Source organism: Leopardus geoffroyi, chromosome B3 (genome assembly GCF_018350155.1).
Source record: "Leopardus geoffroyi isolate Oge1 chromosome B3, O.geoffroyi_Oge1_pat1.0, whole genome shotgun sequence".
NCBI classification, from domain to species: Eukaryota; Metazoa; Chordata; class Mammalia; order Carnivora; family Felidae; genus Leopardus; species Leopardus geoffroyi.
Genome location: NC_059337.1, coordinates 61,887,611 through 61,910,899, shown reverse-complemented (window position 1 = coordinate 61,910,899; position 23,289 = coordinate 61,887,611). Strand labels below are relative to the sequence as shown.

The 23,289-nt window shown below is 40.0% G+C and overlaps 2 protein-coding genes across 7 annotated transcripts in view; one reads left to right on the top strand and one right to left on the bottom strand.

Annotated features, from left to right (window-relative positions):
* NUSAP1 (nucleolar and spindle associated protein 1) overlaps nucleotides 1-8,382 on the top strand; it is a 45,684-nt gene extending 37,302 nt beyond the window's left edge. For all 4 annotated transcript variants that reach the window (XM_045449980.1, XM_045449979.1, XM_045449978.1 and 1 more), the window contains exons 9-11: nucleotides 1,102-1,218; nucleotides 6,169-6,277; nucleotides 7,429-8,382. In XM_045449980.1, coding sequence (XP_045305936.1) covers nucleotides 1,102-1,218; nucleotides 6,169-6,277; nucleotides 7,429-7,522 — 320 coding nt within the window. In that variant the 3' untranslated portion in view covers nucleotides 7,523-8,382. The remainder of the gene's footprint in view (nucleotides 1-1,101; nucleotides 1,219-6,168; nucleotides 6,278-7,428) is intronic.
* A 973-nt stretch (nucleotides 8,383-9,355) lies between these two features.
* Nucleotides 9,356-23,289, bottom strand: part of NDUFAF1 (NADH:ubiquinone oxidoreductase complex assembly factor 1) — a 28,439-nt gene continuing 14,505 nt past the window's right edge. For all 3 annotated transcript variants that reach the window (XM_045449982.1, XM_045449981.1, XM_045449983.1), the window contains 2 exons: nucleotides 10,844-10,918; nucleotides 9,356-9,906 (listed from right to left, as the gene is read on the bottom strand). In XM_045449982.1, the coding sequence (XP_045305938.1) occupies nucleotides 9,757-9,906; nucleotides 10,844-10,918 (225 nt within the window). In that variant the 3' untranslated portion in view covers nucleotides 9,356-9,756. The remainder of the gene's footprint in view (nucleotides 9,907-10,843; nucleotides 10,919-23,289) is intronic.

The following is a 23,289-nucleotide window of genomic DNA, read 5'->3' as shown; positions in this document are numbered from 1 at the left end:
TGGCACCTGATAGTGACACAATGAGATCTCTTAAGCACAGGGGTTTTGTGATTTTTGGATTTAACTGAGTGGTCCTAGACACTGGTGGCTTATTCACGTATACACGCAAGTGCTAACATAGGACAATAGCCAAGTGCAGCCTGTGATGGAAAAGAATTATAAAATGTGCCCAACTCTAGTATAAATTGGGCTGAGTCCTACCATCTTTGTATATTAACTTTATGGTAAAAGAATTCACATTTTTGAGGCGCCTGGGTGGCTCATTCAGTTAAGCGTCTGACTTTGACTCAGGTCATGATCTCACAGTTCCTGAGTTCAAGCCCCGCGTCAAGCTCTGTGCTGACAGCTCAGAGCCTGGAGCCTGCTTCGGATTCGGTGTCTCCCTCTCTCTCTGCCCCACCCCCACTCACACTCTATCTCAAAAATAAATGTTAAAGAAAAATTTTTTTTTAAAGAATTCACATCTTTTAATAACAACCCGAGCCACGGATCTTTTCATCTATATGTGATAAGGTTCCTTGCAGGCTTTATATCTATTTGTGTGAAAGAAAATGTTACTACTAATATATAATATTTTTAATTTTTTTTTTAATGTTTTATTTATTTTTGAGACAGAGACAGAGCATGAGCAGGGGAGGGGCAGAGAGAGAGAGCGAGACACAGAATCCAAAGCAGGCTCCAGGCTCTGAGCTATCAGCACAGAGCCCGACACAGGGCTCAAACTCACAGACCTCGAGATCACGACCGAAGTCGAACGCTCAATCGACTGAGCCACCCAGGCACCCCTAATGTATAATATTTTTAAAGGATAAATAATATCAGGGACACAGGTTGAAAATTGATCCGCTTCTTTAAACAGGATTTTCAACACCCAGCTGACCCTAGGAAATACCATAATATTGAGACTATTTGGGGAGCTAGTCACAAGCAAATCTCAGTGGTTAACTTTCCTTGGTTATTCTTTTTTCCCCCTTTTCCTTTTAACCAAACTGATGATCTATAGATGATATTCCCAATATTAAGAAGTGGCACTTCAATAAAGAACTTTATAGATCTTTTTTCTAATTAAGCCCTGGGGGGGGTTGTTCTTTGGTTTTGTAGTTGTTACCCCATTCAAGTTGACAACTGAAGCAGCACAGACTCCAGTCTCCAACAAGAAACCAGTATTTGATCTCAAAGCAAGTCTGTCTCGTCCCCTCAACTACGAGCCACACAAAGGTATGTGGGAATGTTCTGAGATACAAGACATGCAATAGACTTAAGATTAAATAGTTCTGCAGATCTGAGGATGTGAAAGATTCTCACACGTGATCCCCTAGAATTCCTTCCCCTTGGGCCCACATGACTCATGATTAAAAGACTGTCCACTAAGCAAATACTAAATAATTGATTCACCTACATTTTTGTTAATCCAAAGACATAACTTCTAATCAGTGTTAGGGCAAAGAAAATTTCAGGCAAAATCAAGAAACTTGGAAATTGGCCTGTGGGTAAATGAATTTTTTTTTAAACTTTCAAGTGATTCCAGGCTGGAATCTGCCAGTCCAACAACCTGGGACCTTTATTGGCCATATAAATGCCCATATAAATTGGGCATATGTTAAAGCATCTGTATCTTGCAGTGATTTCTAAAATTACTTTAAACATGAAGACTTCCCACAAATCATGTCCAATAGTGTTTATCTTTAAATTAGTAAACAAATCTTATTTAGAGGTAAGTCATTTGTAGTCCAAAAGCAAAACAACTACTTTCCTCTCACCCCGCAGCCCTCCCCTCTTTTTCCCATATGTGGCCCTGGCACCTCTATTCACTGAGTTGTCAGGGAGAAACCTAGGCGTCCTCTGGCTCCTCGCTCTCTTAGACCCCATACCTAGTGCATCAGCTGGTCCTTTGAGCTCTACCTTTGATATAGATCTTTGACCCCAACTATTTTCACCCTCCACTGCAACTCCCTTTCATCCAGGTCATCATCATCTCTCCTAGACTTTTGGAATAGCCTCTAGGCCCCACTGCAACCTGAAAAACAGATCAGAGCACGTCACTGATTTGCTCAGAACCTCCTAAGAGTTCTCATCTCTCCCCCAAGTTGATTTCATCACCTCCTCCCCTGACGTTGTGCCAATAACACTGGTGTTTCACCCCCTCAAACAGACTGAGCTCATTCCTACCTCCAGGTCTTTGAACTTGTTATCCCTCTGGTCCACCTAGAATACTAGTCCCACACCCCTTTGCACAGCTCCCTCCCTTGTTTTAATGCAGCATTCACTCAACTGTCACCAACTCAGAGGGCTTTCCTCCCTTCCCTGCCTCACACACTGCTGTTTTCTGTTTCTTCACAGCATGTTACTTTCACCTGATACATGTTACCTGACTATAATCCACCTCTACCACTGAAAAGTAAGCCAGAGAGAGCAAGGATTATTTAAAATTTGTCAAATTGGTTTCCATACAACACCCAGTGCTCATCCCAACAAGTGCCCTCCTCAGTGCCCATCACCCACTTTCCCCTCTCCCCCAACTCCCATCAGCCCTCAGTTTGTTCTCAGTATCCAAGAGTCTCTTGTGGTTTGCCTCCCTCCCTCTCTGTAACTTTTTTTTTTCCTCTTCCCTTCCCCCATGGTCTTCTGTTAAGTTTCTCAGGATCCACATATGAGTGAAAACATAAGGTATCTTTCTCTGACTTCTTTCACTTAGTATAATACCCTCCAGTTCCATCCATGTTGCTGCAAATAGCCAGATTTCATTCTTTCTCATTGCCAAGTAGTATTCCACTGTATATATAAACCACATCTTCTTTATCCATTCGTCAGCTGATGGACATTTAGGCTCTTTGCATAATTTGGCTATTGTTGAAAGTGCTGCTATAAACATTGGGGTACAAGAGCCCCCATGCCTCAGTACTCCTGTATCCCTTGGATAAATTCCTAGCAATGCTATTGCTGGGTCAAAGGGTAGTTCTACTTTTAATTTTTTGAGGAACCTCCACACTGTTTGCCACAGTGGCTGCACCAGTTTGCATTCCCACCAACAGTGCAAGAGGGTTCCCGTTTCTCCACATCCTCTTCAGCATCTATAGTCTCCTGATGTGTTAATTTTAGCCACTCTGACCATTATGAGGTGGTACCTCAGTGTGGTTTTGATTTGTATTTCTTTGATGAGGACTGACCTTGAGCATCGTTTCATGTGTCTATTGGCCATCTGGATGTCTTCTTTGGAAGTGTCTGTTCATGTCTTCTGCCCATTTCTTCACTGGATTACTTGTTTTTCGGGTATGGAGTTTGGTGGGTTCTTTATAGATTTTGGATACTAGGCCTTTATCTGATATGTTATTTGCAAATATCTTTTCCCATTCCATCGGATGCCTTTTAGTTTTGTTGTTTCCTTTGCAGTGCAGAAGCTTTTTATTTCGATAAGATCCCAATAGTTCATTTTTGCTTTTAATTCCCTTGCCTTCCCCTTCCCTCAAGTGTTTTGATGGTTTCCTATCCTCTTTCATCCATTTTGAGTTTATTTTTGTGAATGGTGTAAGAAAGTGGTCTAGTTTCATTCCTATGCATGTTGCTGTCCAGTTCTTCCAGCACCATTTGTTAAAGAGACTGTCTTTTGTCCATTGGATACTCTTTCCTGCTTTGTCAAAGATTATTTAGCCATACATTTGTGGGTCCAATTCTGGGTTCTCTATTCCACTGGTCGATGTGTCTCTTTTTGTGCCAATACCATACTGTCTACATGATTACAGCTTTGTAGAAGAGGCTAAAGTCTGGGTTTTTTTCTTCAATATTACTTTGGCTATTCAGGGTCTTAGGTGGTTCCATACAAATTTTAGGATTGTTGGTTCCTAGCTTTGAGAAGAATGCTGGTGCAGTTTTGATTGGGATTACATTCAATGTGTAGATTGTTTTGGGTAGTATTGACATTTTAACAATATTTATTCTTGGAGTCGATGAGCATGGAATATTTTTCCATTTCTTTGTGTCTTCTTCAATTTCCTTCATAAGCTTTCCTATAGTTTCAGCATACAGATCTTTTACATCTTTGGTTAGGTTTATTCCTAGGTATTTTATGGTTCTTGGTGCAGTTGTGAATGGGATCAGTTTATTTCTCTTTCTGTTGCTTCATTATTTGTGTATAAAAATGCAACCGATTTCTGGAGTGCCTAGGTGGCTCAGTCGGTTAAGTGTCCGACTTCGGCTCAGGTCATGATCTCACAGTTCGTGGATTTGAGCCCCGCATTGGGCTCTGTGCTGAACACTGGCTCAGAGCCTAGAGCCTGCTTCAGATTCTGTGTCTCCTTCTCTTTCTGCCCCTCCTCCACTCATGCTGTCTCACTCTTTCAAAAATAAATAAATGTAAAAATATAAAAAAAATTCTTTTAAATGGAATTGATTTTGTACCCTGCAACTTTGCTGAATTCATGTATCAGTTGTTCTAGCAGACTTTTGGTGGAGTCTGTTAGGTTTTCCATGTAGAGTATCATGCCATCTGTGAAAAGTGAAAGTTTGACTTCATCTTTGCCAATTTTGATGCCTTTTCTTTCATTTTGTTGTCTGATTGCTGATGCTAGGACTTCCAACACTAGGTTAAACAACAGTGGTGAGAGTGGAGATCCCTGTTGTGCTCCTGATCTCAGGGGGAAAGCTCTCTGTTTTTCCCCCATTGAGGATGATATTAGCTGTGGGCTTTTCATAAATGGCTTTTATATGTGAAGTATGTTCCTTCTATCCCAACTTTCTTGAGGGTTTTTATTAAGAAAGGATGCTGTATTTTATCAAATGCTTTTTCTGCATCTATTGACTGGATCATATGGTTCTGTTCTTTTATTAATGTGATGAATCACATTGATTTGTGAATACTGAACCAGCCCTGCAGCCCAGGAATGAATCCCACTTGATGATGGTGAATAATTCTTTTTATATGCTGTTGAATTCGATTAAGCAGTCAAAAATCCTTGCTCTCACTTCACTGCTATGTCCCAAACACCTAGAAAAGTTCCTGGCACATACCAGGTGCTCAGAAAGTGTTTAAGGAATGATTCTGGCCACCAGTAACTTCCACTAACAATAGAAAACCTGGCTTAGAGCTTCATCTGTGCTGCTTATTATTTCTATACCCTAGACAAGTCATTTAGTTCCTTAAGGAAAGGAAAAATAAATATTACATCATCAAATGAGGGGTGCCTGGGTGCCTCAGGCAGTTAAGTCTCCGACTTGGGCTCAGGTCCTAATCTCACGATTTTTGAGTTTGAGTCCAGTATCGGTCTCTGTGCTGAGAGCTCAGAGCCTGGAGCCTGCTTTGGATTCTGTCTCCCTCTATCTCTTCCCTTCCCCTGCTTGCTCGCTCTCTCAAAAATAAAAAAACATTAAAAAAAAACGTTTTATAAAAAAATTTTAAATTTGTTTTGAAGGATCAAATGATTAGATGGTTGTGAAACTCCTTTTCATAAAATGGGAAACTACACGGTCGTCTGAGTGGCTCAGTCAGTTAAGCGTCCAAATCTTGGTTTCGGCTCAGGTCGTGATCTTGGGATATGTGGGTTAGAGCCCCAAGTGGGGTTCTGTGCTGACAGTGGGGAGCCTGCTGGGGATTCTCTCTCTTTTCCTCCCTGTCTATGAAAATAAACAAACAAACTTTAAAAAAAAAAAAAAAAAAGGAAACTGCAAATAATAATCTTCGGCACTCAAAGATAGGTCATTAGCTATACAAATAAAGTAAAACATACACCTCTGGAAATTTGGTCCCAGTTCTAAAGCTAACAAAGTATTCCCACTCGTTCCATTCCAAATACTTTTTATTGGCTAACAGTAATAACATACTGCCTAGATGAAATACTTTATAATATTAAATATGTTTAACCTTGGGATAAACTACTTGGTTGTGATGGCTTTTTTTAATGTGCTATGTAATTGGATTTAGTATTAAGATTTTTTTTGTAGTATGAGGACTATCTGTGACTTTCCAAGGATTAAAAAGTAGGACATACTTTTATTTTTAGGAGAAAAAAATGCAAATTGGATCTGTGGAATATGAAATTAAAGCTAATAGAACTATGCTGGCAAATATCTATAAAAACAAAGTGTAAATACTGAAAAGGAGTAGTCCCAGATAGAGAATAAAATTGGGACTATAAATACAAGAATCTTCCTAACTCTTTGTCTTTGCTAAACTAGGAAAACTGAAACCATGGGGACAATCTAAAGAAAAGAATTCTCTGAAGGAGCATGTAAACAGAGTTAGCTTCCACAGGAAAACTTACAAACAACCTCCTCTCCAGACTAGGTGAGTACATAATTATGCAGGTCTATAGTTCTTTTAATGTTGAAAGACTATAGATAAAAAGAAAGCCTCTGAGGGACAGAAAGTTTTGATAATGTGGTATTTAGGAAGAGTAGGAGTAGAATCACATACAGAACTGCCTAACAGTATGGGTGCCTAAGCCCCACCACAATGGTTTCTAATTTATTAAGTGGGAGGTGGGGCCCAAGTAACTGCACTGTTTACAAAGCTCTGTAGGTGATACAGAAGGGGACACTGTTCTCTCACATGACCTATTGGCCCCAACAGGACACCTGGACAACCCTCCAGCCCCTAATCCAAGTGCCCAGAGCACCTAAGTATACAGATAGATGTAATTCTTCACTCCCGGGGAAACCTGGGTTACTAGGCTTCACTAGGGGAAATCCCAGGATGATCCTAAGCGACTTCCTTTTGCTTGAAAACCAAGTTAAAGCCAGAGCTTGCAGTGGGCTGCGGCAGGTGCTGGTGGAGTCATTTCCCCAAATAAAACTCTACTGATGCAGGGTTGCCCATCATCTGAGTTGCCTATAGCCAGCTGCCACCAAGACCTTTACTAACTTTGCTGTTAAGATTGTTAACATAGGAACACCTGGCTGGCTCAGTCAGAAGAGCATGCAACTCTTGATCTCCAGGTTGTGAGTTCAAGCCCCACATTGGGTGTACAGATTACTTTAATAAAACTTAAAAAAAAAAAAAATCATTAATCCTGACTCCCCCTGTCTGAATCCCCAGTTCCTTACAGAAAAGTACAGTGGCTTAATTCAGTAGACTATGGTTCTAGTTCAAGTATTTTCACCACACTATATGATTTTGAGCCTGACCTCTAACTTCCAAAAGTAGAGATTTCTTATTTAAAACAAATTAAGGCACCAAGGTGCGTTCTGTCCCAGTTTCATGCTTAATTGTAGGGTGCCGCATTAACATAAAAGGAAAAATACCAGTTTGTAGCCCTTTAACACAAATGACTTACAGATATGGCTTCTATCAGACAAACCACTAGATAGAGGACAGTGTCCGATGAGAGTGTGTTCTGTGCAAGTGTGCAGGAGGTCAGTGTAAGCTTGGACAGGAGTGTGACAACAGGTGGATTCTTGAGCTTCACTAGAGCCAAATGTGTACCTGTCCCTCTTTAGGGAAGAACAACGGAAGCAACATGAGCAAAAACGAAAGGAGAAGAAAGCAAAGGTTTTGGGAGCTCGAAGAGGCCTCATTATGGCTGAAGATTAATTTTTTGATGTCTTGTAAATATTACCTTATTCTGAACACTTTTTGTAAATATTTTTCTACTGTCTTCCCCGCTTTAGTCAAAAAACCTTTTTCTGTTCTTTGTTCACTATTTATGTAGTGTCGGTGCATTCTTAACATGCTACATCTCCGAAGACATTATTAACTTTAAGGCTCAGATATTCTTTGACGTGGTTTCTACTTAAGTCTCTGTACAATTCACTTTTGAACTGAGACTCATCCTATAGATTCCTGACCTAGATTTTTCATGTCAAGTTCCATGTGCTGATTCTAATATTAATTGCAATCCTGTTCTAGGCAACAGCATTTACCCTGATGGTAGGTAGTTCTACCACAAGCTTTAGTAGAAATTGCACCAATAAAAAGGTATGAATAGGGTAAGTTGAGAAAGTTCACTTCTTGCTCCTCTAGAGAATCTAGTAGTCTTGATCAAACTGGGGGCCATTTGGGTTGGTTATGGCATTAATATTCTACCTATGTGAAGTATCTGGTTACCTATGCACATTAGTTCAGATCACTTAATATAATTGGCATCTGTCACTCAACATACTCTTAAAAACTCTATTGCTCATTCTAGCCTTGCTTATTTAAAAACATACAGGGCCATAATGAAATCTGAGGATTGCTGCTTCAAGGATCATTGTGCTCTGTGAAACTGACCTTTTACTCACTTTATGGAAAAAGACGACTTGCTTAGCACCATAGCCATGCTTGTTGAACCTAAGTGGAGCTTCTGAGCTTTGTACTAATTAAGATTTTCATAGTTGTTTTCTCATGGTGGTAGATGGATTGTTTGTAAATAAATTGGTTTCCAAGATTGAGTTGACCAGCTAAGAGGTTAACAGGTGTCTACTTGTACTCCTTGTGCATTCTTTCCTGACCACCTCTTCCCACCCTAAGAAATGATCATGTCTTCCTTCTGTATTTTTTCACAGCACATACCAATTCTGTTATACTTACCATTAGATATGTGAGCCCAGAGAACATTGATATATTCCTGGGTGCTGAATATATTCAGATTTTGCTATTAAGGTAGAGATCATTGGAAAACAGACTGGTATTATGTTAAATATATGTCTACCATATGAGCCAGCAATTTTCCTAGCTATGTATATATATACCCAGGGGAAGTAGAATCACATGTCCAGACAAGAACTTGTATGCACTATTTACACCAGTATTATTCATTGTAGCCAAAAAGTAGAGAAAATGCAGCTGTCCATTAATGGATGAATGGATTAAAAATTATTAGTACCTCATTCTTTTTTAGTACACCATAACATGATATAACATGGATAAATCTCAAAGACATTTATGCTAAATGAAAAACCACCAGACATAAAAGATCACATATTATTGAATTCTATTTGTAGGAGACATATCCAGAGAAGATAAACTCATGAAGAAAGTAGATCCATAGATACCTGGGCTGGGAGAATGAGTGCCTGCAAAGGGCACTCAATTAAGGTTTCTTTTTAGGCTTGATAGAATTTTCTAAAATTAGCTTATGGTAAGGATTGACAATTCTGTGAATATACTAAAAAATCACTGAATTGTATAGCAATCTTTTTTTTTTTTTTTTTTTTTTAATTTTTTTTTTTCAACGTTTATTTATTTTTGGGACAGAGAGAGACAGAGCATGAACGGGGGAGGGGCAGAGAGAGAGGGAGACACAGAGTCGGAAACAGGCTCCAGGCTCTGAGCCATCAGCCCAGAGCCCGACGCGGGGCTCGAACTCACGGACCGCGAGATCGTGACCTGGCTGAAGTCGGACGCTTAACCGACTGCGCCACCCAGGCGCCCCTATATAGCAATCTTTAACAGTCTCCTTTCCTCAAATGATGGATTAGAAAACATAAGAAACCAATGAGGAACAGAGAGAGACAAAGACATCAACAATCATCTTAGAGACACCCTGCTTTGACAATACCAACTTGGGCAGGAATAATTCCTAACAGGAATCATTCTAACCCAAAACAGTTAAGTTCTTTACCTATTATCTCCACATCGGGACTTGCATTCTTTAAGCTGAAGTACTGCTTAGAACCTGGTTTCAGGCTGTGTCTCCCACTATGGGGCCTTTCTTGGCAACAGCATTTAGCTTTGTCTCAGGGAATACATACCAGCCGTTAATGGGAAGCTGTTAAATATTTTGTCTCTGTCATCATGAATGATACTATGCAGTTTGGTAGTACAAAATTACCATACCATCTCTACTACTTAAAAAGTCTTGGGTTAAGCTCTGGAGAATTTTCATAAGCAAATTCTTCTGTGTGGGCTGGATCAGCAAAAACTCCAATAAAATCTATTTCCAGGAAGAATGGACCATCCACTTTATCAGCCAGGGTGAATCCAACAGAAGAGATCTACATTGAAAATACAGAAATTGATCAAAATCTCATATACTGATACCATTCCTGGAGTTTTGAAGTTCCTGAGGTGATTAATATAACTAGGTCTTGGGACACCTGGGTGGCTCAGTCAGTTAAGCGTCCGACTTCGGCTCAGGTCATGATCTCTCAGCTCCCTCTCTCTCTGCTAGCATGGATGCGCAGGGCTCACTCTCCACTCTCTCAAAAACGTTTAAAAGAAAAAGAATTTAAGGGGCGCCTGGGTGGCTCAGTCGGTTAAGCGTCCGACTTCAGCCAGGTCACGATCTCACGGTCCGTGAGTTCGAGCCCCACGTCAGGCTCTGGGCTGATGGCTCAGAGCCTGGAGCCTGTTTCGGATTCTGTGTCTCCCTCTCTCTCTGCCCCTCCCCCGTTCATGCTCTGTCTCTCTCTGTCCCAAAAAAAATAAATAAACGTTGAAAATAAATAAATAAATAAATAAATAAATAGAATAAAAAAGAATTTAACATAGCTGGGTCTTTACACTATCAGCCCTTAGCAAGTACACCAGAGTTCTCAAATGCTGTAGCAAATCCTAAGTGCAGGGCTGATTTTCTACCTTCTACTTTCTCTTCCCTCTCCAAAGTAGTGCCACTTCAGACTGGTAAGGTCAGCATGTATGTCTAATGGAGGTTCCTTGTAGCCCTCCTAAACTTCAATACTTTTCACTATTTTGGAGCTAAAATAAATTGTGAGCAGGCTGAAATGATGACGACCATAGGAAATTCCTGCAGGATGGAGGTTTGGCTCACAAGATATGTCTGAGTCAACCTCCATATGGGAGTAACAGGCATGGCCTCAAGAATTTTTAGCTTTCATTTGCCAGCCCTCAAAAATGAACTGAAATGATCCTCACAGGAGTTTTGTTTCACTAAAGGGAACAGTTCTGAGTGAAAGTACAGGAAAATGTTACCTTATCAAGCAGAAGCTGGTACTGGGCATCCCGGATTCTTCCTTGATTAGAGAAGAAAAATTTGGAGAAAGGAATCTGAAAAAGAAACCATATACTTAACATCTCAAATGTCAGCAAGTGAGACAGTTGTATGGAATTGCAACGATAATAGTTTAATGCTAATGTTATTTAATTCTAACGTTATAATTCTAATACATGCAGTTATGACAAGTGGCTAGTCATTTTGATCATCGATATACATTTTTTAAAAATGAAGTATTAGTTGGGCGCCTGGGTGGCTCAGTCAGTTAAGTATCTGACTTTGGGCTCAGGTCATGATCTCAAGGTTCGTGAATTTGAGCCCCACATCAGGCTCTGTGCTGACAGCTCACAGCCTGGGAGCTTGCTTTGAATTGTGTCTCCCTCTCTTTGCCCCTCCCCCACGTGCACTCTGTCTCTGTCTCAAAAATAAATCTTTAAAAAAAATTTTAGGGGCGCCTGGGTGGCACAGTTGGTTAAGCGTCTGACTTCAGCCAGGTCACGATCTCGCGGTCCGTGAGTTCGAGACCCGCGTCGGGCTCTGGGCTGATGGCTCAGAGCCTGGAGCCTGTTTCCAATTCTGTGTCTCCCTCTCTCTCTGCCCCTCCCCCGTTCATGCTCTGTCTCTCTCTCTGTCCCAAGAATAAAAATAAATGTTGGAAAAAAAAATTAAAACAAAAAAAAAAAAAAAAGAAAAAAAAATTTAAAAAACTTTAGATGGCTCCTGGGTGGTTCCATCGGTTCAGCTCAGGTCATGGTCTCACAATTAGTGGGGGTTCGAGCCCCGGATTGGGCTCTGTGCTGACAGCTCAGAGCCTGGAACCTGCTTCAGATTCTGTATCTCCTCCTCTCTCTGCCCCTCCCCCTCAGGCTCTGTGTCTCTGTCTCTCTCTCAAGAATAAACCAACATTTTTTTAAAAAATGAAGTATTAGAAGAAAACAGATAAAAACCTTTCTAAGCCAGAAATCCCAAAGGAAAAATGATACACTAGAGTACAATTTAACCTTCTGACAGCAAAGACAAAGGATAAATATGTGTAACATTTATGAACAAAATTCTAATATCTTAAACACAAAACTTTCACAAATAACTAAAGTTTAATAACCAATAGAAACACAGGGAAGAGGGAAAATGGGCCCACTTGTATACAGCGGGTAGGTGTGCAGATTGGTACAACTCTTAGAGTGGCCGGCAACTGGGAGGCAAGAGTCTAGGACTCCAAGAAGCCCCCTTCTGTATACACACACCCTCTTCCAGGTATTCATGCTAACCTCTGTTGCTGAGAAGGGACTGTGCACAAGTAAGGTCCTAAAGCAGCAGACCTTAATGTAGGGAAGATTATCCACTGTAGGCCCGATTTAATCACTTGAGCCTACAGGAGGGACTGGTTAAAGAGCCTAAAAGCATCAGCGATTCAGTGGGGGAGATCCTCCACTTTTTGTTCTAAAGGTGGAGGAAACGAAATGGCAAGGAATGCAGGCAGCTCCTTGGAGCTGAGAGTGGTCCTCAGCTGACAACCGGTCAAGAAACCAGGACATTAGTCCTACAATCACAGGAACTGAATTTGGCCAATAACCTTAATGAGCTTGTAAGTGGATTTTTCCCCAGAGCCTCCAGAAAGGAATATAGCCCAGGAGACACCTTAATTTTAGCCTTCTAAGGCCCTGAGCATTGAACTCAGCCATACCAAGTCCCAACTCATGACCTATCAAATTGTGAGCTAATGTGGGTCTTTTGAAGCTGCTAAGTTTACGGTAATCGCTCACAGCAATAGAAAACAGCAATATTTAGCGAAATTTGAAATGCTGTAACTTTGACCTACCAACTTCACTTTTAGGAATTTATGTTACAGATAGACTGTGACAAATATGTAATGGTACAGCTTTTTCTAATAAAAAAAAAAGGAAAAATAGGGGAATGGTTAAAAGATTACATTGCATCCACACAATTCAATACTGTACAGCTGCTTCTTTTCATGTAGATCTACACAGGATGCAATGGCAGACCTCTACAATGTATTAGGAAAAAAAATCTAGGGCGCCTGGGTGGCTCAGTCGGTTGGGGGTCCGACTTCGGCTCAGGTCATTATCTCACAGTTTGTGAGTTCAAGCCCCATGTCGGTCTCTGTGCTGACAGTTCAGAGCCTGGAGCCTGCTTCAGAGTCTGTCTCTCCCTCTCCCTTTGCCCCTCCCCCACTTGTGCTCTGTCTCTCTGTCTCTCTCTCTCTCTCTCTCTCTCAAAAATAAAAACATTAAAAAAAAATTAAGGGGCGCATGGCTGACTCAGTCGGTTAAGCATCCAAATTAGGCTCAGGTCATGATCTCGCGGTGTGTGACTTTGCCCCACATCAGGCTCTGTGCTGATAGCTCAGGGCCTGGAGCCTCGTTCAGATTCTGTGTCTCCCGCTCTCTCTGCCCCTCCCATGCTCATGCTCTGTCTCTGTCTCTCAATAATAAATGTTTAAAAAAAATTTTTTAATTAAGAAAAATCTAGACAGAACACAGTATAAAAATAAATTTTTAAAAAGCCTCAAAAAAATAATAATAATAAATTTGCTAGAGCAATTGGAGAGTTCCTGGATGGCTCAGTAGGTTGAGCATCCGACTCTTGATTTCAGCTCAGGTCATGATCTCACGGTTTATGGATTCAAGCCCCACATCAGGCTCTGTGTGGAGAGTGTGGAGCCCTCTTGGGATTCTCTCTCTCTCCCCCTCTCTTTCTGCCCCTTGCCCACTCATGTTTGTCTCCCTCTCAAACTTAAAACAAAACAATTTACCACAGCAACTGGGAACAACCCAGTGTCTATTAATACAGGAATCAACTATGGGAATTCCATTTAATAGAAAATGCCAGGGGTGCCTGGGTGTTTCAGTCGGTTAAGAGTCCAAATTTGGTTCAGGTCATGATCCCACAGTTTGTGGGTTCGAGCCCTGCATTGGGCTCTGTGCTAACAGAGCCTGGAGCCTCCTTCGGATTCTGTCTCCCTCTCTCTCTGCCCCTCCCCTGCTCATGCTCCCTCCCACTCTCTCTCTCTTTCAAAAATAAATAAATGTTAAAAAATAAATTTTTTTAATGCCAAACAAAATAACAATAATGAAAAATAACTCCACAAAGCGACAGGGAAGCTCTCTAGGATTTAAATTAAAAAAAAAAAACAAAAAAACACTAAAAACGTACAAAGTTTGTTATTTATACTTTTGAGTAAAATTAGACAAAATAAGAACATGTATTCACATTTGCTTATATTTGCATAACAAAACTGCCAACTACACAAGAAACTACAGAGCGGCTCCCTAGAGCGGGTGGGCAGGAAGAGTCAACAGGGACATGAGTGGGAGTGAGGCTTCTCACTGTACATCATTTTAGATTTTTGACTTGTGAACCAAAAAATTAATGTGCTGTTCAGATTACTTATCACCAAAAACACTTGTGGACATAAAAGTCTCAATTCAAAGCTCAGATTCCAACCCACCACTGCAGTAGATCACACTGCTCACATAGCAGATTTAAATGCAGTCACACCCTATTTCACCTGCTCTCTTCATTCCTGTCAGACAAACCTGGGGGGGACCCCCCATCAATTTTTCATTTTGTACCCTAGTTTCACACTTCATCTACCTCATTATTCAAAATATATTTTGGAAATGGAATCAAGGCTACCTGGTTGCCATTCAAGGAACATGTGTCATCCACCCTACTGTCCCCTCAAACTAATCTCTTCTATCTTTTTGACAACAATTCTCTAAGAACACTGTCTACATCAAAGGAACTGGATTTTTTTTAGCTGGATAAAAAAGCTAAGAAGAAACATTAAATCTTGCATTAAAAGCTTGCATAAAAAGAAAAGGATGAACAGTTGTTCTCTCTTTCCAAGGGACAGTAAGCTAAATTTTATAATTTTTCCATCATTTTCCTCTGTTTTCTCCCCGTAATCAGAGTAAATACTTAAGCATCTCACTTCTATTTACTAAGGGAGAATTATTCATGCAGAAGTTAACAGCAATTAGTAACATTTAATTAAAAACCTCTTGTGACTACACCTATTGTAATGAGCACTGAGTAATGTATATAAATGGTGAATCACTATGTTGTATACCTGAAACTAATTTAACATTGTAGGTCAATAACACTTCAATTAAAAAAAAATCTCTTCCCCAACACTTTCCCTTAATAATTTAAAGAGAGCTGTTGCAAACAACTATTCTTTCTGGCCAAAGTTAGGACTACATGTATTTTCAGGGAAGAAAGTAATTGTTAACAATTAAATAGCAATAATACCAGAGAATAATTTGTCAGTGTGCAAGCCCTAAAAAATGTACATACCATTTATTCTAGGTATGTTATTTCTGAGAATATATCCCAAGAAAATAATTAAGGATATTTACTTCAGAGTTTGGCACAACACTGAAAATCTCTGAAAACAATCTAAATGTCCAGTAATAGAGGAACAACTAACTAAACTGTCTTCTATTTATATAGTAAAATATCATAAAGAAATTTAAAATGATATAAAAATGTATCTCAGCAGGAAGTTGTATATGAAATTCAGTGAACAATATGTTATAAAACAGCACTGACACAATAACATTTTTGTTAAAAAAATTTTTTGAAGCGGAAACAGAAAAATCTGGGGGGAGGGGCCAAGATGGCGGAAAAGCATGGAAGTTTTTTTTGCATCTATCATCCCTGAAATGCAGCCAAATCAACCATAAACCATCTTGCACACCTAGAAAACTGATTTGAGGATTAACACAACAATCTGCACAACCTGAACCACAGAACTGCAAGGTATGCAGTGCGGAGAGGTAAAATGGAGGAGAGAGAAACCACCAAGGGCAGGGAGCTGTTTTTGCTGGCAGAGAGAGCACAAAGATAGGGGGAGAGTATAGGAAAAGCACCCCCCTCCAAAAGCAGCTGCAGAGAAAAAGGAAGAGTGGAAACAGCCACAAGGGTCTAAACAAAAAAGGGAGAAAGGAGAGGGCTTAAATTCCATTAAGACTCTAAACAGCAGGAGTGCAGAGTCTGAAACTTCATAGCTGGATACCTGGTGGAGCTCTGGTGGGAAGAGCGAATCCCCAGGAGCAGACTGAGGTCCAAGGGGTCCTCAGGCCACACGAGGAGAGGCGGTTCCCCTTCTGGGAGGACATTTGGTAGAGGCTGTGCAGCCTCCCCACAGGCAAAGGTCCCAAAGGACCCCAGAGAATAACCACATTCCCTGGTGCTGGAACAAGGTCATTAAGGGTGAAGCCTGGTGCCAGATGTGTGTTGTTATTTACCATAATCCCTAAAACACTGCTGCTACACAATCATGCAAACTTTCTGGGATGGGCTGGCACCCAGCTGCAGTCTCTGGGCATCGACAGCAGCACAGTCTGTAGAACATTCCTAGGAGCAAGCTGGAACCCAGGCATTGCTCAGCGAGACCCTCCCCCAGAGGGTCTGAGCAGGTCTGCAGTCCCTTAGAAGTGAGGTGTTGGGAAACACAGCCCCATCTGAGATAAAGCTCAGGAGGGAGGTGCCACCTAGCAGCCTGACGGCTTGGTCATGGACAGTGTAGAAGTGGGGAGTGGACAGAATCCCTAGTCAAAGGAGGGATGCTTGATTGCTAGTTAGGGAGAAATGGGTGATGCCATTTTCACCCCACACGCCTGCACACACCACAACAATCCATCCCAGTAAGGCAAGCAGCGCCATCTAGTGGAGAACAGAGTCATTCACTAAGCCCCACCTAACTAGGCCAACCGTGCTCTTCAGGAACACAAGTCTCTCCACCAGCTTAGTTTACAGATTATAAAGTGCTTCATCGTTTGACTTCTACAGGAAACCAGATGTAATTTCAATAGTATTTTATTCTGTTCGCTGGCCCTTTTATTCAATTTTTTTTCTTTTCTTGAATACAAGAGAAAGAACTTATTTTCCATTTTTATTAAAAATATTTTTAATTTTTTCTATGATATTTTTTACTTTTTTGTAAATTTTTAAAATTCTATTTTACTTTCATCATTTCATTTTATTCTATTTTATTGTATTCATTTTTTCAAATTTTCAAACGTTTTCCTTTTTTTTCCCATTTTTTTCTTATCTTTCCCTTTTTTCTCTATCAAGCTCTTTCAACAACCAAACAAAAACACACCTAAGATCTACCATCCTTCATTTGATTTGTGTTGTTTTTAAATTTTTTTTCTTTTTTTTTACTTTATTAATTCCTTTTCTTCCTTCAAAATGACAAAACTCCAAAAGAAAGAACAGGAAGAAATGAGAGCCAGGGACTTAATCAACACAGATATAAGCAAGATGTTTGAACCAGAATTTAGAATCACAATTATAAGAATACTAGCTGGAGTTGAAAATAGATTAGAATCCTTTTCTGCGGAGATAAAAGAAGTAAAAGCTAGTCAGGATCTAATAAAAAAATGCTATAACTGAGCTGCAATCGTGAATGGATGGCATGGTGGCAAGGACGCATGAGGCAGAGCAGCGAATCAGTGATACAGAGAACAAACTTATGGAGAATAATGACGTAGAAAAAAGGAGGCAGCTAAGGCAAAAGAGGACAAAATAAGAATTACAGAATTCAGTGACTCATTACAAAGGTATAACATCAGGAGCACCTGGGTACCTCAGTGTTAAGGTTAAGCATCTGACTTCCACTCAGGTCATGACCTCACAATTCATGAGTTCAAGCCCCGCATCAGGCTTTGTGCTGACAGCTCGGAGTCTAGAGGCTGCTTTGGATTCTGTGTCTCCCTCTCTCTCTGCCCCTCCCCCGCTCATGCTCTCACGCTTTGTCTCTCTCTCTCAAAAATAAACATTTAAAAAAAAAAAAAAAAAGGAATAACATCAGAATCCTAGGGGTCCTAAAAGACGAACAGAGAGAAAAAGGGAAATTTATGTGAGCAAATCATAGCGGAAAACTCTCCTAACCTGGGGGAAAGACACAGACATCAAAATCCAGGAAGCACAAAGAACTCCCATTAGATTCAACAAAAACTGACCACCAACAAGGCCTATCATAGTCAAATTCACAAAATACTCAGGCAAGGAAAGAATCATGAAAGCAGCAAGGGAAAAAGAAGTCCTTAACCTACAAGGGAAGACAGATCAGGTTCACAGCAGGCCTATCCACAGAAACTTGGCAGGCCAGAAAAGAGTGTCAGCCAAGAATTCTTTATCCAGCAAGGCTGTCATTCAAAATAGAAGGAGAGATAAAAAGTTTCCCAGGCAAACAAAAATTAAAGGAGTTCGACTACTAAACCAGCCCAGCAAGAAATTTTAAGGGGGACTCTCTGATGGGAGGAAAGATCAAACAAAAAAAAAAATGACCAAAAGCAACAAAGACTAGAAAGGACCAAAGAATACCACCAGAAACTCCAACTCTACAGGCAACATAATGGCAATAAATTCATATCTTTCACTACTCACTCTAAACATCAATGGTCTAAATGCTCCAATCAAAAGACACAGGGCAACAGAATGGATAAGAAGACAAGATCCATCTATGTGCTGTTTACAAGAGACCCATTTTAGACAGATTGAAAATAAGGGGATGGAGAACCATCTATCATGCTGATGGTCACCAAAAGAAAGGTGGAGTAGCCATAATTATAACAGACAATCTAGATTTTAAAATAAAGACTGTAATAAGAAATGAAGAAAGTCATTATATCATAATTAAGGGGTCTATCCACCAAGAAGACCTAATAATTGTAAACATTTATGTTCCAAACATGTGAGCACCCAAATATATAAATCAATTAATCACAAACAAACTCATTGCCATAATAGCAGGGGACTTCAACACCCCACTTACAGCAATGGACAGATAATTTATTTATTTTTTTATTTATTTATTTTTTTAAACACATTAAATTTTTTTTTTCAACGTTTATTTATTTTTGGGACAGAGAGAGACAGAGCATGAACGGGGGAGGGGCAGAGAGAGAGGGAGACACAGAATCGGAAACAGGCTCCAGGCTCTGAGCCATCAGCCCAGAGCCTGACGCGGGGCTCGAACTCACGGACCGCGAGATCGTGACCTGGCTGAAGTCGGACGCTTAACCGACTGTGCCACCCAGGCGCCCCATGGACTGATAATTTAAACAGAAAATCAACAAGGAAACAATGGCTTTGAATGACACACTAGACTGGATGGACTTAACAGATATATTCAGAATATTTCACCCTAAAGCAGAATACACATTTTTCTCAAGTGCACATGGAACATTCTTCAGAAGAGATCACCCTCACAGAATAGATCACCCTCAACAAGTACAAAAAGAGCTGAGATCATACCATGCATATTTTCACACCACAATGCTATGAAATTTGAAATCAACCACAAGAAAAAATTTGGAAAGATAACAAATACTTGGAGACTAAAGAACATCCTACTAAAGAATGAATGGGCTAAGCAAGAAGTTAAAATAGAAATTAAAAAGTACATGGAAGCCAATGAAAATGGTAACACCACAGCCCAAAACCTGTGGGATGCAGCAAAGATAGTCATAAGAGGGAAGAATATAGCATCCACGCCTTCCTAAGGAAGGAAGAAAGGTCTCAGATACACAACCTAACCTTACACCTCAAAGAGCTGGAAAAAGAACAGCAAATAAAACCCAAACCCAGCACAAGACAGGAAATGCTATCGAACTCCCCCAAAAAACAGTAGAACAGATCAATGAAGCCAGGAGCTGGTTCTTTGAAAGAATTAACAAAATTGATAAACCCCTAGCCAGTTTGATCAAAAAGAAAAAGGAAAGGACCCAAATAAATAAAATCAAGAATGAAAGGGGAGAGATCACAACCAACACTGCAGAAATGCAAACATTAATACGAGAATATTATGAGCAATTATATGCCAATAAGATGGGCAATCTGGAAGAAATGGACAAATTCCTAGAAACATATAAACTACCAAAACTGAAACAGGCAGAAATAGAAAATCTGAACCAACCCATAACCACCAAAGAAATCGAATTAGTAATCAAAAATCTCCCAAAAAACAACAGTCCAGGGCCAGATGGCTTTCCAGGGGAATTCTACCAAACATTTAAAGAAGAGTTAACACCTATTCTCTTGAAGCTGTTCCAAAAAATAGAAATGGAAGGAAAACTTCCAAACTCATTCTATGAAGCCAGCATTACCTTGATTTCCAAAACCAGACAAAGACCTCACTAAAAAGGAGAACTATAGACAAATTTCCCTGATGAACATGGATCAAAAATTCTCAACAAGACACTAGCCAACTGGATCCAACAATAAAGAATTATTCACCACAACCAAGTGGGATTTATACCTGGGATGCAGAGCTGGTTCAAGATCTGTAAAATAATCAATGTGATACATCACATCAATAAAAGAAAGGACAAGAACCACATGATCCTCTCAATAGATGCAGAGAAAGTATTTGACAAAATACAGCATCCTTTCTTGATAAAAACCCTCAAGAAAGTAGGGATAGAAGCATACCTCGAGATCATAAAAGCCGTATATGAAAGACCCAATACTAATATCATCCTCCAATGGGAAAAACTGGGAGCTTTTCCCCTAAGGTCAGCAACAAGACAGGGATGTTCACTCTCACCACTGTTATTCAACATAGTATTAGAAGTCTTAGCCTCAGCAATCAGACAACACAAAGAAATAAAATGCATCCAAATCAGCCAGGAGAAGGTCAAACTTTCACTCTTCACAGATGACATAATCTCTATTTGGAAAACCCAAAAGATTCCACCAGAAAACTGCTGGAACTGATCCATGAATTCAGCAAAGTCGCAGGCTATAAAATCAATGCACAGAAATCACTTGCATTCCTATACACCAATATGAAGCAACAGAAAGAGAAATCATGGAATCAATCCCATTTACAATTGCACCAAAAACCATAAAATACCTAGGAATAAATCTAACCAAAGAGGTGAAAAATCTATACACTGAAAACTATAGAAAGCCTACGAAAGAAATTGAGGAACACACAAAAAAATGGAAAAACATTCCATGCTCCTGGATTGGAAGAACAAACATTGTTAAAAATGTCAATACTACCCAAAGCAATCTACATATTCAATGCAATACCTATCAAAATAATACCAGCATTTTTCACAGAGCTAGAACAAATGATCCTAAAATTTGTATGGAACCAGAAAAGACCCCAAACAGCCAAAGCAATCTTGAAAAATAAAACTGAAGCTGGAGGCATCATAATTCCAGACTTTAAGACATATTACAAAGCTGTAATCATCAAGACAGTATGATACTGGCACAAAAACAGACACTCAGATCAATGCAATAGAATAGAGAACCCAGAAATGGACCCACAAAAGTATGGTCAACTAATCTTTGACAAAGCAGTAAAGAATATCCAATGGAATAGTCTCTTCAGCAAATGGTGCTGGGAAACTGGACAGTGACATACAGAAAAATGAACCTGGACCACTGTCATACACCATACACAAAAACAAACTCAAAATGGATGAAAGACCTAAATGTAAGACAGGAAACCATCAAAATCCTAGAGGGGAAAGCAAGGAAAAACCTCTTGGATCTCGGCCACAGCAACTTCATACTCAATATGTCTCCAGAGGCAAGGGAAACAAAAGCAAAAATGAACTATTGGGATCTCATCAAGATAAAAAGCTTCCACACAGGGAAGGAAACAATCAGCAAAACTAAAAGGCAACCAATGCAATGGGAGAAGATATTTGCAAATGACATATCAAATAAAGGGTTAGTATCCAAAATCTATAAAGCACTTATCAAACTCAACAACCAAAAACCAAATCATCCAGTGAAGACATGGGCAAAAGACAAACTTCTCTACAGAAGACATCCAGAAGGCCAACCGACACATGAAAAAATGCTCAACATCACTCATCATCAGGGAAATACAACTCAAAACCACAATGAGATACCACCTCACACCTGTCAGAATGGCTAACATTAACAACTCAGGCAACAACAGATGTTGGCGAGGATGTAGAGGAAGAGGATCTCTTTTGCACTGCTGGTGGGAATGCAAACTGGTCCAGCCACTCTGGAAAACAGTATGGAGGTTCCTCAAAAATTAAAATAGAACTACCCTATGACCCAGCAATTACACTACTAGGTATTTACCCAAGGGATATGGATATGCTGATTTGAAGGGGCACATTTGCCCCAATGTTTACAGCAGTAAACATTGGCTATTGACAATAGCCAAAGCATGGAAAGAGCCCAAATATCCATCAATGAGTGAATGGATAAAGAAGAAGCGGTAATATATGTGTACGCGCATGCATGTGTGTGTATATGTGTCTACATACATACACACACACACACACACACACACACACACACACAAAATGGAGTATTACTTGGCAATCAAAATGAATGAAATCTTGCCATTTGTAACTACATGGATGGAACTAGAGGGTATTATGCGAAATTAGAGAAAGACAAATATCATATGACTTCACTCATATGAGGAATTTAACAGATGAACACAAGGAAAGGGAAACAAAAATCATATAAAAACAGGGGCGCCTGGGTGGTTCAGTCAGTTAAGCATCAGACTTCGGCTCAGGTCATGATCTCACAGTCCATGAGTTGGAGCCCTGCGTCGGGGGGCTCCAGCTCAGAGCCTAGAGCCTGTTTCAGATTCTGTGTCTCCCTCTTTCTCTTTCCTCCCCCACTCATGCTCTCTCTCTTCTCAAAAATAAATAAACGTTAAAAAAAAAATCACATAAAAACAGGGAGGGGGTCAAAACATAAGAGACTGTTGAATATAGAGAACAAACAGAGGGTTGCTGGAGGGGTTATGGGAGGGGGGGATGGGCTAAAAGGGTAAGGGGCATTAAGGAATCTACTCCTGAAATCATTGTTGCACTATATGCTAACTAACTTGGATATGAATTAAAGAAAGAAAGAAAGAAAGAAAGAGAATAGAAAAGAAAAGAAAAGAAAAGAAAAGAAAAGAAAAGAAAAGAAAAGAAAAGATAGATCTGGAAGGTACACACCAAAAGTATTTTACCTTTGGGTAGTGGTTAATTTTTTTTCCTTTTCGGGATTTTCCAAATTTTCTGTATGAAATCCTAGTTTTAATAATTCATTATATTGGAGCGCCTGTGTGGCTCAGTCAGTTAAGCATCCAACTTTGGCTCAGGTCATGATCTTATGGTTCGTGGATTTGACCCCTTATTTGGGCTCTGGGCTAACAGCTCAGAGCCTGCTTCAGATCCTGTCACCCTCTCTCTCTGTCTCTTTCCTGCTCACGTGTTCTTTCTCTCTCTCAAAACTAAACATTCTAAAGTAATAATAATTTGTTATATATACTATTCGTATACAAGTGTTACATATGTAGTAATTTTTTGCTTATGTAACTATATTAATGCAGAAATATGCATCAAGTGTCTGTTATATGCTAGGCACTGCTCAGGTGCAGGGGAGACAG